The sequence below is a fragment of the Trichophyton benhamiae genome, assembly GCF_000151125.1.
Source record: "Trichophyton benhamiae CBS 112371 chromosome Unknown contig00346.0, whole genome shotgun sequence".
NCBI classification, from domain to species: domain Eukaryota; kingdom Fungi; phylum Ascomycota; class Eurotiomycetes; order Onygenales; family Arthrodermataceae; genus Trichophyton; species Trichophyton benhamiae.
The window spans coordinates 128,230-139,754 of record NW_003315064.1 but is presented as its reverse complement, the minus strand read 5'-3'; the positions used below and the strand labels follow the sequence as shown (position 1 = coordinate 139,754).

Sequence of the window (11,525 nt, the reverse complement as noted above, 5' to 3'; positions counted from 1 at the left end):
TGAGTCAGATATTAGGCTGCAACCAGCAAGGTCCTAACGGCTTACCCCGTACGGAGTATATTTATGCAGCTGGTTCAGGAAGAATGCCCGGCACACGATTTCGAACAGGGACGCAGGGCGGAAATGTGTTTCATTTCCTGCACCCGGCGACAGCAAAAACTATTTATATATGACTCCGGCCGGGTGCGAGGAAAGCTGAGGCTGCACGAGCGTAGGGAGTGACAGGTACGAGGCTAAAAAATTGGTCAGATGAGGCTTGCAGGCGTCTCCGCAAATCAGACGCTGGCTGGACAGATCGGCCCTTCACGTTTTCAGCAACAGGACTCGTGGCGGGCGTGAGTCGGTCGAGCATCGAGCGGCGGACAGGTCTTTTTCTGTTTGCGGTAGTCGGCGCATGCGCAGCAGAGGAGCGTCGCTGGCATGAAGACAGAAGCTCGCCAGACTGAGATGCGCCCTTTCGCAGGGAAGAAAAGGAAGCCCCCATACGAAGTATCTGGAGTTTTTGCGGACGAACTAGCGACGGCTTTGCCTCCCGCCACGCAGACAGAAGATGATCTGATATGATAAGATTAGGCCGCAAGGGTGGGGAGGACCATGCATGCTTAGGTCAGCATTTAACGGCGTGCGATTGGTTACACTGCCACCGTTATGCCTGTTACAGTTTAGCGTGCTGCGGAATACGGTCTTGGCAGACACGTAGCGGCTAAGCCCAAAGAGGAAGTCATCGGCTCTGATCGGATCTGATAGCAAAAAGGCCCGTTTAGTTCCGATCCGAGGCCAACGTCGAATAACAAAACACAAACAGAGAGCGCGAGAAAGAGAGAGTGATTGCAGATGTGACACTGATACTGATACTGATACTGATACTGATACTGATACTGATACTGATACTGATACTAATACCAAGATGGTGTGATGAGCTAGATGTCGAGCTGGGAGAAAGACACGCAGAGATCGCCCAGCTCGGGCGCCGACGACGGGCGGCAGACGTACACGCCGACCCAGCACTCGAGCTGTTCCTCGTCCTCGAACAGCCAGGTCACCTCCCTCATCGGCGTCCTCGCACCGTCCTTGCCAACTGCGTACACCCACAGCGTCTGATCCCTTGCCCGTCGCTCCATCTCGATCGTCACGCCAACCCCGTCACCCTCATCATCGACAGCGCTCTGTCCGGCCGGCGGCAGAGGAGATAGGCTCCAGTCCGCCCATCGGTCTCTTGCAACTGTACTGCACCGCGGCACGCCCTCGACGAACTCGATGCCCGCCTTGATCCACTTTCTGTCGTTGTCGGGGTTATGTCCGCCACCACGCCGGTTGAGAGCAAGAATCAGGCCTCCTTGGTCGTAGAGGGTCGTCCACTTGGCTGAGACTCGCACGCGAGCCTTCTGGAAAGACGCGAGAGGCATCGTCCTGTAGAGAATTGGGGCATTGAAGCGGTGGGTCGAGGGCGGTTTGGCCCAGATGTCGGTGGACGGCCGGGCTTTGATGGTGAAGCTGCTGGCCAGCTCCTCGCGCGAGGGAACCGGCTGATCGGAGTTCTGGAACTGCCAGCCTGACATCATAGCCTGCTTGGACGATTCAGAGCACGTCATGGCTTTTTTCCGTATGCTAGAATAGAGTGTAGGAGGAGGCTGTTGCGGACGTCTCAATGCTTCAATCGTAGATCCGGAGCCCAGCCTGTCGTAGATATAGTGGTTCAACCCCGCAAGCCGCCCTTCGTCCCCCACCTCGAGAAGCCCACACAAACATCCAACACATACGGAGGACAACTATACGAGCACACGAGGGATCCAGACTCGGGTCTGCATGTCTGGTCGAAGACGGCTACACAGGATCGGGTGCTAGACAATTATTAGCCAAAGGAGGGAAAAAAAAAAAAAAAAAAAAACAAGGCCAGGACTGGGCGAATTCCTGCTGGGGGAGATGGATCAGTGCCAGGGAACGGGCAGGTCACGGCGGCGGCCTCATTGGCCGGGGGATCTCGAAGCTGCTGGCGAGTTGGGTCTGCAGGGCGGCCGGATGGACTCCGGGCTCTGGGGACTGGAGAAGACAAGGCGAGGAGCCAATCCCGGCGTTGCTGGGCGAGAGACCAGGGGGACGATCAAATGGCAGCAGAGACAGCAGAGACAGCAATCATCTACAAAGACCAAAGGCCGGATATCTGGTGTGCTTACTTCGAGTGCCCGGGATTTGACATGGTTGACTCGGAGAAATAGTTTCACGATCTCTCCCTTTATTTAAGGAAAACAGCACAGCGGAAGGGATGGGCAGTCTAGTCTATATGGTGTTTTAATATACGAATACTCTCTCCTTCCCCCGGGGTCGATGAGTGTACTTACGAAGCCGTCATATAGGCTCGGTGTCAGCAGCAGCTAGTTAGTAGTGTTAACCGGCACATCTTTTACCTCTTTTCGTACATACTTATATTGCGACGTGTGCCCAGAGTAGAGAGGATTCTTCCCCCCCCGGCCGCCGTTGAGCAGGGGGAACGGTGATTAGCAGCCATTGCGGCGCAGAGAGAGCGAAAGGAGAGAACGGCTGGAAAACCAACTGGCCGGGATAATTAACCGTTGTGCTTATATATAAGTAGCCGTCAGGCCACGAGCCCCATGGGTAAGTTCGCAGACATGGTTGTCAGTATGTACCCAGTTAAGTATCAGCTTACTCCTGGCATCCCGGGCGCATCCCAGGTTTTTCTCCAGTAAGAGAAACATGTTCCAGCTCGCGGGCTCGATACGCAAGGAGTAAGTTGACGTCCAAAGGGGGAAGAGAGGGGGGCCACACTACCCAAGCGGCACACTCTGAGCAGGAGAGGAAAGAGGAAACACGGGGTAGAGACACGTCGGTTTGGATGTCGCTCAGCTGAGCGATGGCCTGATAGCTATCCCTCCCTCCCTGAAGTCTCCTTAGCTCCCATGCCGTAGGACGAGATGGGAAGCAAGAAAAGACGGGGGCAGGGAAGTGCCAAAAGGGGCTTGCAAGCTTGTCTGCTTTTGCTGTGGAACGCGGGTCCTATCACATCTGAGCCAGCATGTGCTGACCGAGATATTCCGTGCTGTTCCAGCTGTCACTGCTGGATGGATGGATGCCTGACCTGTGCCTGTCGAGATGTCGTCCTTTCCAGTGAGAGTGACCAGCAGGGCGACCAGTAGGGACGTCTGTCTGCAATCTTCCGTAGAGCTGTAGAGCTGTAGAGCTGCAGAGCTGTAGAGCTGTGTCCCCGGGGAACAAGCAACCCTGAAAGCCTCAAAATCCGATCTGTCATGCAATAAAGGGCACAGTTATTGCCTATTTATTATTATTATTATCATTCCTGCTGCCCTTGATAGACACACATAGCAACATCCCCGGAGCTTGCTTTTTCTCGTGGCGCGGTCTGCAGCCTGTCACTCTTGAGCTTAACAACGCTTCTCTGTCGCTTGTCTGTCCGAGGCCCTCGTCGTTGCCGCAACGTCCAACCGGTGCTGAGCTGTCAATCGCCGTCGCCTGAGGGACGTCAGGTCGCAAGCCGCGTCGCTGTCTGCACCGTCTCGTCGCCGTGGCAGTCCAACAACAGCAACGACAACACTGCCTGCGATAGAGAGCAACAGGCATCAGAGGCATCAGAGGCATCAGAGTTGACGCCGTCGTGGGTCATTGCTTCGTCCCGCCCTTCACCCTAATAACTACCGTCCTTCACCCGTCGGCTTCGTCTCCCCCGGTGGCCCCCTTCAAGGCGCATCGTCACTTAATTTAACATCACGGCGTCCCAAAAGGGCCAGTCGAGCCAGCCGTCGTCGCCTGGAGGCCGTAGACCGTCAACGAGAGAGGGGCCGTCCGTCTAAGCCCGCGGGTTGTTGACTGGCCCAGCTCCAGTTTTTAGTCAACTTAAGCAGCCAAAAAGAGTCGCAAAAAGGACGAGGAAGAAGAAGAGGAAGAAGAAGAAGAAGAAAAAAAAAAAAAAAAAAAAAAAAAAAGCCCCGAACCCTTTTTGCAACATCATCAATCATAAACTAACCTCAGACCTCAAACTCGCCTCACTGCACTGCTTGCTCGCTGTCTGCTGTCTCTCGTCCGCGGCCAGCTCATACACTCTGCCTTCTCTCTCTCTCTCTTGCTCTCTCTCTCTCTCTCGCTCTCTCTCGCTGTCTGTCTGTCTGTCTCCTTCGTCGCCCAAGCTCGCAGCTCGCAGCTCGCCTCTTCACTCTCACTCTCACTCTCACTCTCCTCCTCCCTCAGTCACCTCTTGTCCCGCCACTGACCGTCCAGAGTCATCCGGCCTTGCTCCTTGGTCACTCTCCAGACGTTGCCTCACGTTGAAACCAGGCCTCCAGACGCCGTGTGTCCAATTCACTTCCTGCTCGGCGACCTCAACCTCCCTCGCCTCGTCCGCCTTTTCTCCTCTTCCTCTTCCTCTCCTCCTCTCCTCCCTTTCTCCCACCAACACACCATCCCTCGCACACCGCAAGTTGTCTCGACGTCCCAAGGGTCTTCTTCAGCTTCGTCCTCTCGTCCTCTCGCCTCTCTCTCGACTCCAGAACAAAAAAGCAAAGAGAGACCCCAAGTGTAGCTCAACATGGTTGTTGCTACTATCAAGTAAGTCCTCGCGGCCTCCCCTACAGCTTTTTGGTTGACGTTGAGATAAGCATCGTTTCTCGCGTGGAGAAATAAGCATAAGCACGCTTTATACAAAGATATAAACATATTCACAAGCACAAGCACAAGCACGAGCATAAGACTAACGCCTCCTGCTTCTCTCTTACTAGGTGTGTTGTCGTTGGTGACGGTGCCGTTGGCAAGACCTGCCTGTTGATCTCATACACCACCAACAAGTTCCCCTCTGAATATGTCCCAACTGTCTTTGATAACTATGCTGTGACAGTGATGTAAGTCGCATTGCCTCCCTCTTGTCTTGTGCTGCTTTATACATGCAAAACTCACGCGTTTTTGTGGCTGCCTGTCTCTTCTCTGGTTGTCATTTTTCACCGCACGCTGGCTAACTCTTGCTGCTAGGATTGGAGATGAGCCATACACGCTGGGACTCTTTGATACCGCCGGTCAGGAGGATTATGACCGTCTACGCCCCCTCTCATACCCGCAAACCGACGTCTTCCTCGTCTGCTTCTCGGTCACCTCGCCAGCTTCCTTTGAGAACGTACGCGAGAAATGGTTCCCCGAGGTCCGCCACCACTGTCCAGGCGTCCCTTGTCTCATCGTCGGGACCCAGACGGATTTAAGAGACGACCAGACCATCCGGGATAAGCTAAGCAAGCAGCGAATGCAGCCAGTGCGCAAGGAGGACGGTGACCGCATGGCCAAGGAGCTCGGAGCTGTCAAATACGTCGAGTGCTCTGCCCTGACCCAGTACAAGCTCAAGGACGTCTTTGACGAGGTCAGTCAAAGATTCTCTTTTATTTATTTATTTTATACCTTTTCATCTTGCTAACTCGATCAATCTAGGCCATCGTTGCTGCTTTAGAGCCCAGTCCTCCAAAGAAATCCAGCCGCTGTCTACTCTTGTAGACTCACCCAGCCAGCACAGAGAGAAGGTTACTGTGCCATCTGACATTTGATACATCGGTTACAATCTCGCGGACAATGGGTGTTGATCGGGCTCTTGCGTATTTATCCGGACAATTCGCTATTTAGATGCTCTTAAACTGGTATCTCACGATGCTTTCCCTCCCCCCTCCCCTCCCCTACCTCTCTCTCTCCCTTCCTCATCTTTTTTCCTCTCTCTCTCTCTCTCTTTCTTTGAACATCCTCACACCCAGAGTTACATGACAATCACATAATGGGGGTTATGGGCGGCGTGCTAAGGAAAATTTGAATCGGATGAATCCGTTTTTTTTTTTTATGACTGTGCTTTTTTTAATCCTACTCTTTTTCTTTTGTTTTTGCTTTGTTTCCCCCCTCTTTATTCCTCGCCTCTTATCAACCCGTCTGCCTGTCTTTGTTATCTGATTTGCAATAACCCTGGCTCTATTTTCCCGTCCTTTTTTTCTCCCCCTTTCGCATGCGGCTTGTCTGTCCCCTGCTTTTTACTTATCCCCTCGAAATCCGAAATGCATGCTATGCTGGTCTGGGAGGGAACCTTCACGACTGAGAAAGGTGACACGCCTGCCCTCCCCCCTTCTGGTCTTGATCCTTGATCTGTTTTACTATTCCCCCTTTTTTATTAATCCAAGATGACAGAAACTCGCTGGGCCAAATACAACAAGTGTTTTCTCTCTCCCCTCCCCGATTCCCTTGTGTTTTGTTCCTCCGCTTTTCCTCTCTGTTTGCCTGCCCTGTCGATTTCCCGTCTCGTACCTCTTATGACGTTTAGATTTTATGACGCGCAGATGCCTTGAATGAAAAAGTGTTCGAAAAAAAAAAAAATTCTAATCCCTCCTAATATAAAAAATATTACTTGTAATGTGAAAGGTCAGGTTGCCCATATACCACCCACCAGCTTCAAGCTCAAGGCAAGTGAGATTGACTATTTACAAAAAAGTTATGATGGATCGCCGTGTATAGTCGAACCTGTCCGTTCTATAAAGCACGACTCACATCAGACAAATAACATAGTTTAATGAATCCATCAAAGCTCGTCTTTTCGGGCTTCTGAGCCTGCTGCGCCCTCTTGATATGACTCCATCACACCCTCCTTGACGGACTTGTTGCCCTTTCTACCAAACCAGCCCCCGACTGTGCCTGGATCTTCAACTCCGAGTTTCACCATGCTTGCAATGATCTCGTTGACTACATGCGCAGCCGCAAGAGCAGTCCCTCCCGCACGATGATCATAGCTGGGCGAGACCTCCACCACATCGGCCCCAACCACATTCAGCTTCTCCAGCCCGCGGAGGATCCTAGCAAGCTCCCTGGACGTCCAGCCACCTGACTCCGGCGTGCCTGTTCCAGGCGCAATGCTGGGGTCAAGAACATCGATATCCAAACTGATGTAGACAGGCTGGTCTGGGTCGAGACCGACTCGCGAGACAATCGCATCGACCACCCCCTGAGTGCCAATGTCATCGACATCATCCGCGTGGATGCGCATGAACCCTTTCTCTACCCCGGTACGGTAATCTCTATCATCAGATCCGCCGAGATAGGATCGCAGCCCCGCGTGGGCAGACGTGGTGTTTGAAATCAGCCCTTCCTGGCCCGCATGGAACAGCCAGGTTCCGTGGTTGAGACCATCAACGTCTGGCTTCCAGTACCCGTCGTAACGGGAGGATTCCCACGTGTCCTGGTGCGCATCGAAGTGGATGACGGTGATCGGCTTTTTATAGATCTGGTTCAGCGCTCGCAGCGCCGGCAGGATGATGCTGTGGTCTCCTCCAAGAGTGACGAGCTTGGGCTTTCCGTCTGATATCCTCGCTTGTCTCTTGGGCTTGTCGCCCTTCTCTTGCGGCTGGTAGGCAGCCTTCCTCGTGCCGAGTTCTAGGAAGGCTTCGAACATTTGCTTTTCTGCTATCCTATTGTCCATCTGCGTGATGGGGATGTTTCCGCAGTCTATGACTTTGGCCCAGTCCAAGTAAGGGTTGATACCAGCTCGGACATTGTATGAACGGGCTGCGACCTGGCGGCCGCTGGCCTCACGGATTGCCCGAGGCCCAAACCGTGCTCCGGGCCGGTATGAAGTCGCTGTGTCGAACGGCGCTCCAATGATGGCAATGTCGTAAAGCTCATTTGGCTTTGTCAGGCATGGGACATGCTTAAGTCCACCAAAGCTGCCCATGGTCGCAAATGCAGACTGCCTCGGTTGTTATCATAGGGAATACGTATAGCATACAAGCAATCCTTCAGGCAGCAGAAGATACTATGTACTCACCAACTCCGGTGCCCATTTATGCTCTAGTTCCTCCTGGCTCAGCGGTATCTGTTCCTCGCCATGGCGACTATGACAGTCCACCACTTGAGCGCTGAGTATGGCTCCAGCCACAGCAAGCGTCTTGTATTTCAAGTACACCATCGTGCCTAGCTACCCCCCTTTGTGTATAGCACGGGATTGAAAGCCGACAGAAAAGTCGGTGGGATCTGGACGGGATATATAAATTCTACTCTGCAGGTGCTTCGGATACAGTTAATCATCACCTGATATAAATTTGTAACTCAGGCTCCTAGGTATAACCATAACATTAAGTGGGTTTATTCTCCATAATGTCCGGCTAATAATGACTTGGTAGTTATCGGGCGAGCGAGTTGTAGCGCTGCGGAAGACTCCATAACTAGTTAACTGTTCTAAAAATCTTAGTTACAGCGAGAAAGCCGACTGCTAGTACCGACATAACGGCAGGGAGCAGAAGTTCATAATCCTTGCCTCGCACTCTTTCCTCAGATCTATACATTCTACCACCAATATCGATTACTCCCTGCGTGTTTATTCGCCAGTTACCTGGTGGACTTCGCTCGAGCCTTCACTAAATCTGGAGAATCAATATTCCGATACTTATCAAGCTGCAGCCCTGGGTTTCAAACTTCGAGTTTCATGCATCAAGAGATAGCATGTTAAAATAGAGTAAGGATAAGTCGAGACTGGGATATACCACTATTGTTGCTTGTTAGACTTGAAAGGGAGCCGTCCATTTTGCGGACACTATACAAGGGGTGGAATGCGCCGTGTTGTTGTTACTGGATTGGGTGCTGTAACTCCCCTTGGAGTAGGTATGTTGCATCCCTAACATGCACTTTTTTTTTTTTAATCCACAGTGACTAAAAATGTTTCTTAGGAATAAGACATACATGGAAAAGGCTGCTAGACGGTCACAGTGGAATTATTTCTATAAAAGACAGAGATTCAAGATTTGCTGAGCAGCCATGCCAGGTTGCGGGTGTTGTTCCTAAGGGATCTAAGACCCAAGGAGGATGGGATGCCTCTGAATGGCTGACCCGAGATGTAAGACTATACTCTGAATATGCAAATACCCAGATATCCTTTCTAATAGATATGGTAGGAGCAACGAAAAATGGCGCTATATTCCCAGTACGCCCTGGCTGCTACTCAAGAAGCACTCGAAGATGCAAACTGGATGCCTACTACGGACGAGTCCAAAGATATGACGGTTAGTAGATACCAGGCCTACAAATATTCAGCTAACATGTCTCTAACCCGTTAATAAATCAATAGGGAGTGTGCCTGGGCTCTGGGATTGGGAACTTTGATGAAGCATTTAATACTTCTATCGCATACAATAATGGCGTGGGTGATAGATTTTACCTCATGCAAAACATAACATTTCTCTTACTTACAACCGTGATTAGGGATATCGAAAAGTGTCACCACTTTTTGTTCCTAAGCTCCTTATTAATTTAGGTGCTGGGCATATATCGATGAAATATGGTTTCATGGTATGCATTTTGCACGTTCCCAGTCCAATATTTATCTTATTTCCTGCGTAATTTATGCATCTTTGCTAACATTACTAGGGTCCCAATCATTCGGTATCAACAGCATGTACGACAGGAGCGCATTCTATTGGTGATGCTTCTCGTTTCATTGCGCATGGTGACGCTGATGTCATGGTTGCTGGAGGAGCCGAATCATGTATACACCCACTAGCTATAGGAAGCTTCGCACGGTGTCGGAGTCTTGCTACCGGCTTCAACGATAATCCAGACAGGGCATCCCGCCCATTTGACAGAGACAGGCAGGGCTTTGTCGTTGCAGAGGGTGCCGCGGTTGTTGTGCTAGAGGTACCAACTACCATTAAAGCTTCCCTGCTTATCCACAATACTTACAACTGCCTTGCAGGAACTTGAACATGCAATATCTCGAAATGCCCATATCTATGCTGAGCTTAAAGGATACGGATGCTCAGCTGACGCATACCATATCACTGCGCCACATGAGACAGGTAGAGGTGCTTTCTCTGCAATGAAGCGTGCCCTTAAAAATGCTGGAGTGCCTCCGAGTAAAATCGACTACATCAACGCCCATGGCACGTCGACTCCAATTGGGGATGCAGCCGAGAATCTGGCAATCAAGTCACTGTTTCTTGGGTCTGAAGGTAAAGCCAAAGCCTCGGAAATAAACGTAAGCAGCACAAAGGGAGCTATAGGGCACATGCTGGGTGGAGCCGGGGCAATAGAGGCTGCTTTCTCTATTCTAGCTATTGATCAGGTACAATATTCTTGCTTCTTGATTTTTGCTCCTATACCTAACATCTAGCATCTAGGGTATCCTTCCCCCTACTATCAACTTGGATAACGTAACCGACGAATTTGACTGCAATTATGTTCCCAACAATGCGCTGCAAAGGAATGTCGAAGTTGCACTCACCAATAGTTTTGGGTTTGGGGGAACAAATAGCAGTCTTTGCTTCGCCAAATATTAAAGGTGCACTTATTACCCAGCTTAGAATGTATTAATACCGTGTATAATATTTTTCGGTTGTAAGTTATCTCTTGGTCTATTAAAAGCATAATATTGTCAATTTCATTGGGCAAATAACTAGTTACTATTTACTCATCTTTGCTTTTAGTTATAGATGATAGGTTTGTACTTCAATTTACCCTCACACTTCGTAGGCTCACCCCGGTTTAACTACCATCAGTCCATGTGGTTTTGAATTTATACTGATCCTTGCGGTCCAGGTATACCACTTTGCTACTTAAGCCGGCCTCCTCCACCGCTTTCTTGAAGTCTGATAGCGGTGATAGAAAAACATCATAATCACTAATAAATAGTCAACAAATATCTATAGATTACAGGCTCTCCTTAGGGTGACTCACTCGTAATGAATGGGAATAGTCATATCTGGACAAACCAGTTTCAGTAGCTCTATTCCTTGCTTTGCATCCATTGTTACCATCAATAAGGGTATATTAGGAGACGGGATGGTTGTGCCTCCAAGGTGGATGAGCATCAAGTCTATCTTTTGGTCAGCATAGATTTTCGGGATCTCCTTTAACTCATCACACATCAAGGTGTCTCCCGAGATGTAGATTCTATCACATACTGCGTTAGCTACATTATTTATTGACTCTTTGTGGAGCTACTCTACCTGTAGTTCGTCTCAAAATCTCCCTCCACGTGGTGGTACTGAGTTGTGTGGCCTAATTCGACCATCCATCCATTTGTTGGCGGAACCTAAGAGAGTATATTTAGACACCTGCTGGTAGACAATATCCAGCAATGGAGGTCATACCGCCTTTAAAATATCATTGGCAGTGGACAACGGGCCAGGTGGGACATGCTTCCCCGGCATAGCAGTCACCTTGATTGCTGGCTCTTTTTTGCTGGTTGCCTCCTTGGATTTTATTTCGACCAACATGCTCTGATAGGTATCCAGGGCCTCTACTTTGGTAAAGGAGTCGTCCCCCTTTGATTCGAGGCAGCCCTTAGCATGAGGTGTTGTTATAATGGGTATATCACGGGTAAGACAACCTTCCACTTTTTGGTCAAAATGGTCCCTTGTTCAAAGTGATAATATCAGCATAGACATCCTCAAGAAAGCATCATAGGCTTCAGAGTGACACCATACGCATGGTAGTGTGAAAGAAGAATGAAATGAACAGGTGGTATATCGTGGAGATCGACCGCAGGATTCGTGAGT

The 11,525-nt window shown here is 50.3% G+C and overlaps 5 protein-coding genes across 5 annotated transcripts; 2 read left to right on the top strand and 3 right to left on the bottom strand.

Moving 5' to 3' along the window:
* Positions 1 to 920: 920 nt before the first annotated feature.
* On the bottom strand, positions 921 to 1,592 carry ARB_03853 (uncharacterized protein; the record flags this gene model as incomplete). The annotated part of the gene is made up of 1 exon (XM_003009881.1): positions 921 to 1,592. The coding sequence occupies one exon, from the start codon at positions 1,590 to 1,592 to the stop codon at positions 921 to 923; it is 672 nt and encodes a 223-aa protein (XP_003009927.1).
* A 2,963-nt stretch (positions 1,593 to 4,555) lies between these two features.
* On the top strand, positions 4,556 to 5,425 carry ARB_03852 (uncharacterized protein; the record flags this gene model as incomplete). Its single annotated transcript, XM_003009880.1, has 3 exons — positions 4,556 to 4,575; positions 4,746 to 4,865; positions 4,993 to 5,425. The coding sequence occupies 3 exons, from the start codon at positions 4,556 to 4,558 to the stop codon at positions 5,423 to 5,425; spliced, it is 573 nt and encodes a 190-aa protein (XP_003009926.1).
* Positions 5,426 to 6,562: 1,137 nt separating this feature from the next.
* ARB_03851 (agmatinase, putative) lies at positions 6,563 to 7,942 on the bottom strand (the record flags this gene model as incomplete). Its single annotated transcript, XM_003009879.1, has 2 exons — positions 6,563 to 7,723; positions 7,802 to 7,942. The coding sequence occupies 2 exons, from the start codon at positions 7,940 to 7,942 to the stop codon at positions 6,563 to 6,565; spliced, it is 1,302 nt and encodes a 433-aa protein (XP_003009925.1).
* Positions 7,943 to 8,582: 640 nt separating this feature from the next.
* On the top strand, positions 8,583 to 10,138 carry ARB_03850 (uncharacterized protein; the record flags this gene model as incomplete). Its single annotated transcript, XM_003009878.1, has 6 exons — positions 8,583 to 8,634; positions 8,700 to 8,920; positions 8,955 to 9,032; positions 9,232 to 9,318; positions 9,397 to 9,663; positions 9,722 to 10,138. 6 exons carry the CDS (start codon positions 8,583 to 8,585, stop codon positions 10,136 to 10,138), a joined length of 1,122 nt encoding a protein of 373 aa, XP_003009924.1.
* A 371-nt stretch (positions 10,139 to 10,509) lies between these two features.
* On the bottom strand, positions 10,510 to 11,243 carry ARB_03849 (uncharacterized protein; the record flags this gene model as incomplete). Its single annotated transcript, XM_003009877.1, has 3 exons — positions 10,510 to 10,645; positions 10,702 to 10,964; positions 11,118 to 11,243. 3 exons carry the CDS (start codon positions 11,241 to 11,243, stop codon positions 10,510 to 10,512), a joined length of 525 nt encoding a protein of 174 aa, XP_003009923.1.
* Positions 11,244 to 11,525: the final 282 nt, after the last annotated feature.